This window comes from Pararge aegeria, chromosome 22 (genome assembly GCF_905163445.1).
Source record: "Pararge aegeria chromosome 22, ilParAegt1.1, whole genome shotgun sequence".
Lineage (NCBI taxonomy): Eukaryota > Metazoa > Arthropoda > Insecta > Lepidoptera > Nymphalidae > Pararge > Pararge aegeria.
Window position 1 is genome coordinate 3,712,906 of NC_053201.1, and position 14,781 is coordinate 3,727,686.

At 36.6% G+C, this 14,781-nt stretch overlaps 1 protein-coding gene across 1 annotated transcript in view; it reads right to left on the reverse strand.

Annotated features, from left to right (window-relative positions):
- Positions 1 to 14,781, reverse strand: part of LOC120633878 (rho GTPase-activating protein 7) — an 85,075-nt gene that overhangs the window by 32,077 nt on the left and 38,217 nt on the right. The window contains exon 3 of the mRNA XM_039904258.1: positions 12,296 to 12,444. Coding sequence (XP_039760192.1) covers positions 12,296 to 12,444 — 149 coding nt within the window. The remainder of the gene's footprint in view (positions 1 to 12,295; positions 12,445 to 14,781) is intronic.

The window sequence follows — 14,781 nt, forward strand, 5'->3', positions numbered from 1 at the left end:
GGCCGGATCGTTAAAATACATCCAGTTGATTAAACTAAACCGATATAATAATATTAACGTCAGCTACGAAAAGTTACAATTATATGAGATTATCTTTATTTTGATCCAGTGATAATTTCCGAATTTAACACTCGACAATTTTAGCGGTTAAAATATTTACCCGTGCCCTTTGATACGAGTTCAACCGTTGAAATAATTGCGCGCGGCCTTTGATTGTAATTGAACCAATTACGCTATTAAGCTAATACTAGATTACGTCAAGATTACTCGACTTTGTAACGTTTAGAGAGTAGGGTAACCACGACTCATCACCAAACTGAGGAAGGAAAAATTATCGTCTATAAACACGCCAATACTTCGCAGGGCATGCAAGAAATACGTCCTGCAACGTGCCGCCCTGTATGCACCAACGTGAACCGGAACACAGAATTGCGACAATACTTCTGGTGGGAGAAATAAGTCCATCACCAAACTGTGGAAGGTACCCCAAGGCGACTTTTTGTAGCGACTCATAAGCGTGATTTGTTAATTTTGTCTGCATCACTACTTTTGGACGTACGTTGTGTTTGCAACGATACAATAGTAAAGTATCGTTTAAGTATAAGCTTCTGCATCAATGCAAACGTGGAACCGTTTCGAATTACATTGAAAAAGTGTTGCGAGGTGTAAACACGTATGTATCTACGTGTGTATTCTGCATTTGCAAAAATTTTTTGGAGCAACACGACCGGTAATTCGACTCGCGACCTTTTAAGTTCACTCAGCACCGGTTCCAAAACTATAGACCCAATATGAACTAAACTAAGTGGGTGATGGAGAGCGCTATGTAAAATGAGGAGAGACCAAAGTTACCGACATAACTCAGCTAGCTGCAAAGCTGAAGTGGCAACAAAGTGGGACACATAGCTCAAAAGCCCGACATACGTTTGGGTCCTAAATGACGAAAAATGCAGCATTGATACACTTCTCACCATGAACATAAGCGACATCAACCGCAGACAAAGAGAAGCAGAGAATTGCTGGTCTTAACGTTCAGAACCTTCGAAGCTTGAATTTTAAGTTAACGAATATTTAATAATGAAAATGTGTACGAACGCGTCAGTATTACCTGCTATAGGCCAACATCAATAAATAACGTTTAAAAAAACAAGCAAACATAAACACGTCTGGCTAAAACAACCACTGAACTACTGTGATACCCGCGCCCTAATCCTAACATAATTTTCTCGCTTATCACATCGAGAGGTAATAGGAATGTTTAGTCAACCATAAGCGCTGTTAAATATACACACTGTACCGTTAAACTGCGCAGGTAAATTGGACCGTGGCAAAATTTAATGAATTTACACACGAATAAGCAAAATGCACGTTTCGTTTTACCTGCACAGTTTAACTGTGCAAATTTAAGGTTGAGCCTGGCATGTAGCTAATTTTAATTTAATTTTACAACAAGATAATAACAAACATATGATAATAGAATATATCAGAGCGGGTCTGCGGGTCGTGCAATCGAATCTTTAAAACTAAATTTGGCTACGCTAGTCATATCCGTGCACACTCGAGACGATAAAGCCAAGGTGTCGCCGTTGAAGGATACGTCATCATCATCAATATAATATATATATATATATATATATATATATATATGGCTTGTTAGATATAAATATTCAATATATCATAATAACTGAATGTTAAAGTTTATGCTATAACATTCAGTTGACCTACGATTACATTGCGGCGACTCAGACTACGCCAAAGTGGCCTTAGGTACTCCAGTCAATATTTTATGTATTTTGAAAATAAAAAATAAAACATTTCTGAGCAACACGCTATCAATCTATTGACAGCTATTGCTAAACTAGTTGTATGAAAGTTTCAATGTGTAAGTTTTAAATCTTGTTTGAAAAAAAAATCTTAAGAATAACGAATCGGGCTTCAATTTTTAGAGATTTTTTACCTACAAAAATACACATTTAAGAAATAATATATACTTAGAAAAACACTGGATTATTTCTGGCAAGAATGGTTGAATGATTGATTCTTAGCAATATTTATAAATATGTCATGTCCGCTTTTAACCAAAATGATACTAAACCTAGTAAGGTGGTTATCTTAATCACATATTTAACATTTCAGTCTGCATAGTAGTTTAGTAATTTCCGGTGCAATATTTGATATTTAAGTTTTATCGTCCTACCTTACGACATATGCATATTATCTGAATAAGCCGAAAATGTCCATACAGTTGTTTTAAAATAGAAGAAGAAGAAGATACACTTTATTGCACGTAAACATACATATAGGAAAAGAAACATTAATGAAACAGTAAACAATGTAGACATGCAAAGGCGGCCTTATTGCTGCAAGCAATCTCTTACGTAGCAAGAGAACGGGATAGTGCCCAGAGTGTTGTAATATATACATAAATACTAAAATGTATAGATACTAATACATAGATAATTTAAATAAAAATACGTAATATAAGTATAAAATATACATAATATATAAAAGTAGATTTTAATACATAATTAAAATATTTACGGCACGGGGAAACGTTATCACACTACGTGACCCGTTATGAGAGAGGAGAGCGGTGTTCAAAACACAACGCAAAACAGAGGCGGGGGAAGGAAAATATATGAGTAATATTAAATACTAACGGTCCCTCGCGATTTCATGCGCGTATAAGTCAACTTTAAACGATAGACATGCTGTTGCGGACTGTTTTAGAACTTTTAAAGAGCAATAACTTTCTCCTACATAATTTTATCGAAACTTTAACCGTTTACGCGGCGCTCGCAGCGGAAGCTCTCAAAAGGAAAAAGCGATTTTGAATCATTCTTAATTGCTATGCTTCTATTTGTCTAAGCGTGATGATATATAGCCTAGAGCCTTCTTTGGTAAATGGGCTATCCAACACTAAAAGATTTTTCAAATAGGACAAGTAAAGAAACAAAGAAACAAAACTCTTCGGCTTTATATACTCGAACTAGTATATAAGATGAGCAAATTGTTTTTAACAATAAAAGTGCATAAATTACGGTTGGTCATCGAGGTTTTTTGACTAAAAAAACGGCTTTGTTACACAACTTAAATTATTACGTAACAAAAAAGGAAATAAATATTTTCTAAAATATTTTTAAATCGGTACCAAATTAAATGTAGAAAATTGCTAGTCGTGGTCAACAGCTAGTTCATTTTGGTTAGAATGAAATAAAACCTACATTCTTCTTCCGCGTTTTTTTGGGTTTTTTTTTCACAAATCCCGTGGTAGAAAAATTACTTTAATTAATTATCATTCAAAGTCAAAGTCTAATGTTTCTTTATTATGTATCTATGGCGCTTTTGATTCGTACCTTACATAAATATAAGTGTACATGGTAGTGGTAAACACCAACAATTCATTCAGACCCACAACTGTCCAACGGCTTACTCTCTCACAGCGTAGGGAGATTTAGAAATTACCACGACTCTCCACTGCGAGTTTATAGACTTAACGCCTTTGGTGCCGTTTATTTTCTTCATCGCTGGATGAAGAAAATAAACGGCACCAAAGGCCAAACCCGATCTGACTGGTAAACAAACGTCGGTTTTCTAAAAGTTCTTAGATTTTCTTTAGAGAAAACAACATTTTTAGCTCGATACCAGGACCTCATGAATCATAAACGACATGCTATCTGTTCGACCACCGAGGTATACAACGGCAATTATTTTTAACATACTACTCGCATACGTAAAACACATTATCCCATGATCGCTCCAGCAAATAGCCTCCGGTAATTCTGTAAGCTGGCTCACGGGACCCTTCGCACCCTTTTCAATTTGTATTTTATGTCATATACCCTATCTATTGCTTTATGTAGGCGCTACTTTCAGTTTACCCTAAAGAATGATATTTTTATTTCATTAAAAAACTGCTGCTGTTGGATAGATGTTGACTTTACATATTTCAGAGCTATTATTCATCACTGGCAACACTTTTTTTAATATAGGTATAGTAAGTTAACTCTTGAGCCATGTTCATCACATCAACTCCCCGGCCCACAACAGGGCATGGGCCCTAGTCCACCACCCTGGTCCATTGCGGATTGGTGGACTTCACACGCCTTTGAGAACGTTAGACAACTCTCAGGTAGGTTTCCTCACGATGTTTTCCTTAACCGTTGAAGCAAGTGATATTTTAATGACTAGCTGTTGTCCGCGTATATTACGGGGGACCAATCCCGTGGGAACTCTGGGAATTCCTGGGATGAAATAGTAATATATTACCCTCCGTCGTTGTAACTAACACTATGCCAAAAGTCAAGTTGATTTGTAGGGCGTAAAGGAAGGACAAAATAATAATAATAATAATAAACTTTATTTAGGACAAAAATAGTTTGTACGCAGAGTTCTAGATTAAGTATATAAAAAAACATTGCGTTTAAGATTTATAAAGAAACAATACTTCCTAAAACATAAGATTTGGTTGCTGGTGCCTTCATCATGTTTCACAGTTTTATAAGTACCAGCGACCTTTAAACCAAAAATTAATACCTGCTTACATAATAAATGAGGTTAGTAATTGAAAATAAATAGGAATGTACAAAATGTTTGTAAGACCAGGTTCCAGTTACGCCAACTCTTGTACTAGTTAGAACTGTATCACAGTGAGTTGCCATTCCTCGTGCCCAAGTACTTACTATAAATCTATACGTTTTATTCTATATTATGAATCGTTAAACAATATTTATGCTGTTTTAAGATAATATACTTAATAATAGCGGGTAGGTGGCTAAAATTTTATAAGACACGTTTAACCATCCACCCGCCACTTCACTATTGCTAAATAACTAAATAACAAAACAACACACCGTCATATTTAAAATATTATTAAGGATTATCAATAACTGCTATTGCAAAAAAAAATGATAATTCGAAACAACGACTATGAAAACTGTGACTCAGAAAAAAAAAATTGAATTTAAAACGAAAATTCGACTATGTACCTACTTAATCTGAAAACGTTTAAGAATCAACATTATATTGTTTCGGAGCTACAAACCTTAGTACAAAATTTGCTAGTTCCCAATCGAAAGTCTTTTTCGACCATTACAACTCTGTATCGTCAAAGTACAATAAACCTAATGGCACTCGTCTCAGAGTCGCAAATCTTGCAGCTCTGCTTTCGGTTTTACAAACGTTCCGCCAAAAGCTCGATCTAAAGAATTGTAGTCAAATTTGAACTTTAGCAAATATGCTAATAGGACCCATTTTACTCCGATGTTAAATTATTTCCATACTCGAAAGCGACTCCTCAATTGCAAGCGAGCCATTTTATATTACTAAGGCTACAGTGATCTCGCGAACTTTGAGATGATCTTAAAATATTAATGTTATTCAAAAAGCAAGGTGGTTGACCGACAAAAATCGATTGCATAAAAAATTCTTATATCAGAATGAATTATCGATTCGTAAACAAAATGGATAATAATAAGGTTGGGTTATCTGATGATATTGAATTCTTGTATCGATGGTGTTTTTTTATAAAAAAGGTGAATTAAAAAAAAATAATTTAAATAAGCTGCTAAAATACCGAGAAGGGTAGCTAAGGTTCTGCGCCAAAATAAACGTTTCACATTAACTCTTTTAGGAAAATATAAAGTACTAGCTGTTGCCCGCGACTTCGTCTGCGTTTGTTATTTTTTAAAGCATCCCGTCATCACATCAACCCATTACCGGCCCACTACAGAGCACGGGTCTCCTCCCACAAGAGAAGGGGTTAAGGTCCAAGCTGGCCTAGTGTTGATTGGTGGACTCCACACACCTTTGAGAACATTGTGTAGAACTCTCAGGCATGCAGGTTTCCTCACGATGTTTTCCTTCACCGTCGAAGCAAGTGATATTTTAATTACCATGAACGCACATAACTTAGAAAAGTTACAGGTGCGTGCTGGGATTCGAACTCGGCCACCCGAAAGGTAAGTCGATTCTGCCCAATGCGCTATCACCGCTTGTGAGCATCCCGTGAGAACAGTTTATTTGGGATATGTATGGCATTCAATTAAGGTATAGTTTTAGTACAGATATTTTTAAGTTCTTTTTATTAAAAAGTATCTTTAAAATACCTGTTTTGTTTAGGTTTAGTACTTAATTTTCTTAATATCGCGGTAATTTTTAAATTAAATGTACAATTGGAATATATAAAATTTTACAACACAAAAATTGCTAAATTAGATAAATTCACTTGCAGTCCTCAATAGAGTACCTACTTTAAAAATGCAGTCCAAACTTTTTACGTAACATCAGTAGTTTTTTCAGCACACACCAAGATATGAATTTTAGAGACGAAATATTTCTATTTTGGGTTGCATTATAGCAATTTTCTTAAAGATCTCCTATTTTATTGAAAATAAATCGTAACCTTTTTTTCTTCGTGAAAGTGTAGCTTTCTTATGGCGACAAAATGGTTAAAATCGGTCCTATACTTTCGGAACCTTTTGGGTACAAAAAAACAACCAAAAAATCTTTTCTCTGAAAATATTAGTAGGTATAGATTATACATATATTAGAGACTATTGATGATTTTAGATATTTCGATATAAATAACTCTAACACGTCTGTCTACCTAATTTCTATGATAATAAATAAGGTGCCGATAAGAAGCCGGCAAGAAACTGCACCGTAGCTCTTTTTCAACATAATTTATAAACAATAGGTACAATAAGCAACACATGTTCTACTATTCTTGCGATATTGAACAATTATTTGTACTGGTATCCTACAATATCATAATAACTTTAATTCAGAGAATTTTATCTCACCCGCTCATATCAGAACAATGTCTAGCTTCCAGAGGTCGACCTTTGTAACAATCAATATTGTGTAAAGCAATGTTGATGGGAAAATGCATTAGAGCTGTTTGGAATTACTGCAGATAAAGAAAAAATTACAATAGCTGTTGCCAGCAGAAAATGTTGTACTCACCATTAGTTCGTGTCTTTATATTAATATGTCGGTTAAAAAGTATCCTATTTTCTTATCTTACAAACTTTTATTATGCATCTCTAATTACAGCATAACTAATTAAACTCTGAAACGACGTAAAACTATACTAACTTATTGGAATGGTATACGCAGTGTTGGTCGGCCCCCAACGCTGGGAGCCGCTGGAAACAAGCGGCCCAGGATCGTGGATTTTGGAACTCTCTACAAAAGACCTATGTCCAGCAGTGGACTTCAATCGGTTGAAGTGATGACGATGATGATGTGTAAAAATTTACTCTCATCATTTTCCCCTAACGCGCCAAAAGAAGTATAACTTCAAAAAGTCACTTTTCTATCACATTAATTGTAGCGGCTTTATGCACTTACATTTATTAATACATACGAAAATAAGATTAGTATCAACATTTTTTAGTATTAGTCAGTTAGTTAGTTAGTACCCAGAACATAAATTAAGTCTTCATAGTGATGAAATTCGCAGGGCATGCAAGAAACCCACACTACTATGTTCAGTCTTGTGTATCTCAACCTGAGGTTTCGGCTTTAAACATCATGTGCCTGTAATAACACAGGCAACAATGCCATTCAGACTGGAACACAGAAATGCAACAAGGCAACAATCCTTTTCCGACTGGAACACAGAATGCAACAAGGCAACAATGCCGTTCAGGCTGGAACACAGAAATGCTGCTTGACGACAGAAATAGGCATGACAATATTTCCCCAGACGAGGTCTGTCACAAAATTACTAGGGAAATCCTCTTAGCTCGAATTCTGGCGCTGCGTTGATTTTTAGTACATTAACTTCGTTACAACTCAATCTAAAGGAAGATTGCAGTTAACAGTGTTAGATACCACCAAATAGGTCATAACGGGAGGTTAAATTAGGCGATACTCAACCTTCGTGGCGCGCAAAGTTTGTTATTACAGCGAACTATGTTCGAAGTTAACTCATATCAAATTTCCATTTAATGAAGTTTTACATAGGATTGTTTTTTTTTTCCTTTTTTTTTTAAAGTATATAGACAAGTTATTGACTGCAATCACACGTGATGGTAAGTAATGGTGCAGCCTAAGATCGAGCGCGCTTGCCTAGAAGATGCCTATTCACTCTTGATTTGAAGGTACCCAAGTTATAGGTATCGGGGAAGACAGAAGATGGGTGGGCATTCCAGGCCTTTGCTGTGCGGATCAGAAAGGAAGAACCAAAACGCTTCGTACGAGTTGATGATATTTCAACAAAGTAACGCTGCAGATTCTTTCTGTACCTCGCAGTTCGATGGTGGAAAGGGGATGGTTTAACAAAATCGAATAGCTCCTGAGCACACTCTCCGAAATGTATCTTGAATTGTGAAAAGTATTTTTTTTTAATTATAATTGACGGACGAAGCAGAGGTCCCAATTAATGGTTAGTGGAAAACCATCGCTTATAAATTGTCGATATTAGAAAATAGCAACTGCTGAGTTTCTTGCTGGCTCCTTCTCGGTACAATCTGCCTTCCGAACCGGTGGTAGATTCACTACACACAGACAGACTTGACGTTTCAAAAGTGCTTATATTAGGCCTACTTGAATTAAATGAATTTCGAATTTTGAATTTTGAATTTTTGAATTTTGAATTTTTTTGAATTTATAAACAGAAAAACACTTCGCATGTTCGCAATAAACTCGTAAAGGTGTAGGTGTTAAGCCTCAAGTGCCTGCAATTACACCGGCGACCATGCCCTTCAGACCGGGACACAGCATTGTAACAATGCTGCTTAGCGGCACAAATAAGCATGGCGGCAGTACTTCCAGGGACGGACTCTGTCACAATAAGCTCTACTTCTAGTACTGCAACGTTTATAATTAAAGCCCATTAAGTTTATGTAATATGCTGTTTTATTGCCCTCATAACAAAGAGCAGATTGGAAAGGTTAACCCCTTCTTATTGTGGGTAGAGACCCGTGCATTGTAGTGGACCTATAATGAGTTGAATAGCTGACCCGTGCAACTTCGTCTGCACAAAATCGGTTATTACCGGAAAACACGAATAAAATAACATTTTCTAAAAACGAATCCTAGCTAGATCGATTTATCGCCCCCGAAACCCAAAATCGTTGGAGCCGATTCCGAGATTCCAATTATATATATACAGGAATTGCTCGTTTAAAGATATAAGATAATATATACTAGCTGACCCGTGCAACTTCGTCTGCACAAAATCGGTTATTACCGGAAAACACGAATAAAATAACATTTTCTAAAAACGAATCCTAGCTAGATCGATTTATCGCCCCCGAAACCCAAAATCGTTGGAGCCGATTCCGAGATTCCAATTATATATATACAGGAATTGCTCGTTTAAAGATATAAGATAATATATACTAGCCGACCCGTGCAACTTCGTCTGCCTAAATCGATTGTTACTGGAAAATACGAATTAAATGACATTTTCTAAAAATGAGTCCTAGCTAGATCGATTTATCGCCCCCGAAACCCCCCGTATACTAAATTTCATGGAAATTGTTGGAGCCGATTCCGAGATTCTAATTTAATATATACAAGAATTGCTCTTTTAAAGATTTAAGATATGATAATGACGATGAAATGATCTTTTAAATGTTAAGGGACACGCGAAACATCTTGGAGATCATCGTGATAGAAAGAAGGTGGTAACTAAGTGGCAAAGTTGATTATTTCCACTTTCTCCCTTTCCACAATAACTTAATGCACTAACTCGTTCAACTTAATAGGAAAACTTCTAATCAAATACAATGTTTACACTCATTGCTCGAGCAAACAGTTCATAAATATAAATAGGCAAGAAGTAAACATAAAACACGAAGAAAGCTGTCCACTTTGCCTTTGACAGACCATTCAAAGCGTAGTCAAGGCAATAAAAAGCTCAAGTAAATAAAAGTAAGCGCGCATTATGCAAATCGCAATGAAATTGAAAGTTTACGTCGTTTTTACGTTGTTACCTGGTTGTATTACGAGTGTCTAGTAAAAAGAATTCTACTCCCATGCTTTCAATCTTCTATCTATCTATATATCTATATATATAAAAGAGAAAGTGTGTGGGTATGTTCCGTATAGGCTCCGAAACGGCTGGACAGATTTCAATAAAACTTTCAGGGAATCTCCGGATTGACCTGGGGAGTAATTCTGTAAAGTTTGGTGACGATCGGAGCACTCCTTATTTTGAACTGTCAAACTGTCAAATACAGCTTTTATTTGCTATGATGACATTCTATTGTTGGGTGTACATGGGTGTAGATAATGATCTTCACCCGCTCGAGAAGAGAATATAAGAGAATGAATACGGAGAGAAATAAATGATTTAATATATTATGAGACTTAAAATAAAAATTTAATGATGTAAGTTTATTGTTTAAATAATATAAAGCAAAATCTAGCCCGGCGAAGCGGGCTGGGTACGCTAGTCCTCTATAAAAAGTTCTGAAACAGTTAGCTTATAGTCAACATGCGACATGCCATCCTGTGTCATAAACCTGAGGCGTAGGTGTTAAGGCTCAGTTGTGCCTTACGAATACACCGTCAACAACGCTCTTCAGATCGGAACATAGCAAGCATTGCAACAAAGCTGCTTAGCGGCAGAAAAAAGCATGGCGCTAACTTCCACGTTCGAGTTCTGTCACAAAAAGTTCTTCTACTATTAATGCAACGTTTATTAACAAAGTCTATTAAATTTATGTAATACTAGCTGTCGTCTGCGTTTGATTTTGTTTTTTGAGGTGGCATTCAATTTAGTTGTAGTTCTAAAAAAAATTAAAGTATTCAGTATCGCTAAGCCTTAAATGAGGGGTTTGCTGCTGTCCGCTGAGGAGTTCTGTCCTCTATCTCCAACTAAATTCAGATCTACACCAAGTTTGGGCAAAATCAAACACATATTTTAACCTCTATAGTACAAAAATAATTATTTAAATCGATTATAATTTGTCGGAGTTATGATGTAAAATCGTCAAACACTTTCATCCCCTCTCCCAAAGGAATCGAGCTTAATGTCGGGATAAAAAGTATTCTTTATTACTTCTAACACTTCCAAGAATATGTGTACTAAGTTTTATGAGGATCGGTTCAGTAGTTTTTGCGTGAAAGCGTAACAAACAAACTTACATTGACATTTATAATATTAGTAGGGAGTAGGGATGCTTTATTTTAGTGACTTCATAACAACGAGTAGGTTCTTGAGTTGACGCAAATATCTTCAACTTCTATCGAAATGTCAATGGTTCGATAATATAATAGTACGAACTTCGAACGAGTCTACAAAACGAAGTTTTTCAATTATTTTTTAGATTGGATTTTATTCTGCGACTCCGTTTAGAAACTAGGATTATCTCGGAATGAAGTTTGTCTGTCCTTTGCTGCGTTTCTAACTTAAATTGCTTGGATTATGGAATTGGTGATAGATTCTTGTAGATATAAATTTCTTCTATTTTTTAGAACTTTTAAAGGGGAACAATATTATTATACATGATTTTATCGAAACTTTAACCGTTTACGCAGCGCAGGCAGCGTAAGCTCGCAAAAGAACAAAAACCCCGATTTCAAAACATTCTTCATTGGTGCTATGCTTCTATTGGTGTTAGCATGATGATATATAGCTGGTGACCTTTTTCGATAAAGAGGCTATCCGTTGTTTTTGACGGTCTGTCAAATGATTGGTGATAACAAAAAAATTAATTTACCCGGCTAAGTTTGTTGTGGGCTCTTCTTAGACCAGGGCCCGTTTGGGACCCTCGTAGCTTTAGATTTAAGTTGGCGAACGAAGTTATCACCATCCCGTTACAATTATGTAAACAAATATGTATGAACGCTTCATAAGTGCCTGTGATAGGCCTACATGAATAAATAAATTTTGAATTTGAATTTGAATTGTGGGCGATAGGAAATCAGTGTTGCCTTTTAAAAATATTCATAAACTACCAAAAAAAAGTTTTACATAATGTAAGTGGCTCTCTCAAAACCTTTTTTTTGTCGTGGTGGAAAAGCTTTATTGCAACCTCCAGCCCTTGGGCAGGACGGAGTTTTTGTGGGACTACCCCTGCTAAAGGAGTAATAAAACAAGCTAAAAACCACCACAGCATGTCCCTCTTGTTGGCTTTGTTAGACGCCCGGGAACCCGTTGTATACCTCCCGGACATCTACTAACCACCCCAACCGATTGCTGGGGGTCCAAAGGGGGATTTGGCTCTCTCAAAACCTGGCCCTTTCATGCCACCTCTCCCCTACGTACAAAAATCACAGTATTTTTTGTATGTGGTTGTGAACTGTTTAGCTAGCTGTTTAATGTTTTAGTACTTACGGATCTCTTTTGATGATGGTGGTGCTCCAACTTCATGTTCGCGCAACGGTTCAGTGCTGTGAGGCGTCTGAAGAGCGACTGCAGCGAGTCTGCGTCGAGGAACGGATGGTCGTTTTGGACCCCAGACACGTCGATTGGGAACTGCAAGTCTGAAACAAAAAAACTTGTGTTTGTATTTGTAGCCCCAATTCCATATGTCGGCTCCAACGCTGGCTCTAAAACTGTTCGCTCAAAGTTGATCGGCAAATTTATGTTTGCCCCAACACGCAGCGCTGATTGGAAAACTCTACACGCCTTCGAGAACATTATTACGGGAGCTCGCAGGTGAGGTCAAAGCAAGTTATATTTAAGTGTATTTTTTTCTTTTTTGTTTTTATACGACAATACACATATCGCCGTCTAGCCTCAATGTAAGCGTAGCTTCTGTTGTGGTTTCTAAGATGACTGATGAATATTTTTATGAATAAAATACATGAATATTTATATACAGATAAACGCCCAGATAGCAAGCCGTGATAGCGCATTGGGTAGGAGTTCGACTTCATTTTCGAGGGGCCGAGTTCGAATCCCAGCACAAACCTTTAACTTTTCTAAGTTATGTGCGTTTTAAGTAATTAAAATTACACTTGCTTCAACAGTGAAGGAAAACCACGTGAGGAAACCGCCTGAGAGATCTACATGATGTTCTCAAAGGAGTGTGGAGTCCACCAATCCGCACTGGGACAGCGTGGTGGACTACGGCCTTAACCCCTTCTAATTGTGGGAGGAGACCCGTGCCCTGTAGTGAGCTGGTAATGGGTTGATGATGAAACACCCAGACACTGAAAAACTTTAGGGGATAGAATAAGACCCAAAAGGGAGGCCCAGATGTCAACCAGTATATTACCAAGGATAGCACCAACGTTGGTTGACGTTTTTAAACGTGTTCTAGTACAAAAACTTGCACGTGTCTCAGACGAAAACGGACTCTAGGTTTTATAACGCAGCCAAGCGTTTAACTCATTATAAATAAATAAAAAAATTACGCAGCAAATTTAAGATGTCTTGCAGCAGTCTTTATATCAACTTTATTATGCTATTTAAAAAAAAAAACGTTGGATTAGTGTCGACGTAGGCCGTAGTTGTTCATTCAACCGTACGTTTCTGAATAATCCAGTTTATATTTAGAATCGAATGAACGACTCAGTCGTGTCAAACCTTTTCCGCAGAAAAACCAAGCGCCATAAAGCTTTGTATACTACGTTCAGGCTTATTTGCGAAAAATTATTAAAGTCACACGAGCGTTATATTGAATCTCTGTACACGACTAAACGCGATATGAGATTAAGCGAGATCACACGTTAGCGACTTTTTACAAGCTTTTATTTTCATTCTTACTTTTTTCTTTGGTGTACAATAAAAGTATATTCATTCACTCATTCATTCATTCTTACCTGCCCTGTTATTTCCCTGGCGCAGTGATGATGGTGGTGGCGTTTTTCTCTTATAAGTGGGAATTCCCGGGATTTGGGAATTGAATTATTAAATTCTCTCTGGTCTGGTCAGGCCGTGGCTAGTTACTACTCTACCGACAAAGACGTGCCATCGATTTATTTAGCGTTTCGGTACGACGTTGTCGTGTAGAAACTGGTTAGGGATTAGGCTTTTATAAAGTGTTCTTATAATTGTCCTACTTTGTAAGGTTGACATACCAGTTATTGTTAGTTTTCTTCATTCCGTTTTTATGACCCTCCATGACGAAAACTCGCAATCGAAGTCTTGATAACAAATGCTCCCGGAGATAAAGTATCCAATTAATTTCCTTACTAACTGACTTTTTGTCGAGCGACATGTCGTTTATGTGAGCTTTCTCTAGCAACCGTGTTACTTTACCGGCATAAGGGTTATAGCAATAAGGGTCATATCGCTATGCAGCATGCTCGTTTGATCTTTAAACGGTAAGATTATCCACTGAACCAAATAATATTTATAAGTTGAGAGGAAAATTTGAGTACGTTTTTCAATATATCGCTGGTGTTTGGAGAAAGAGCAAATAACACTATATTATATGGCTTGGTAAAGAGAAGCATTTTATCGTACTACGAACAAATCATATAAAACGGCGTTGTGGTAAAATTCAATGAAGGTATTGCGACATTTCCCCCTGAAATTATATTGTTGCTGCTAAAAAGGTCCTTATTTTCTATTTCATTCTATTTTCACTCCCTTCCTACTTTCCTTTTTAAGTAAATAGACGAAATAATATTCAATACTAGCTGTTGCCCGCGACCTTCTCTGCGCTTGATTTTGTTTTTTGATGTGGCATTCAATTTAGTTGTAAGTGTAGTTTAAAATAATTATTTAAATCGGTTATAATTGGTCGGAGTTATGGTGTAAAATCGTCAAAGACTTTCATCCCCTCTCCCAAAGGAACCGAGCTTAATGTCGGGATAAAAAGTATCCTATATTACTTCTAACACTTCCAAGAATATGTGTACAAAGTTTCA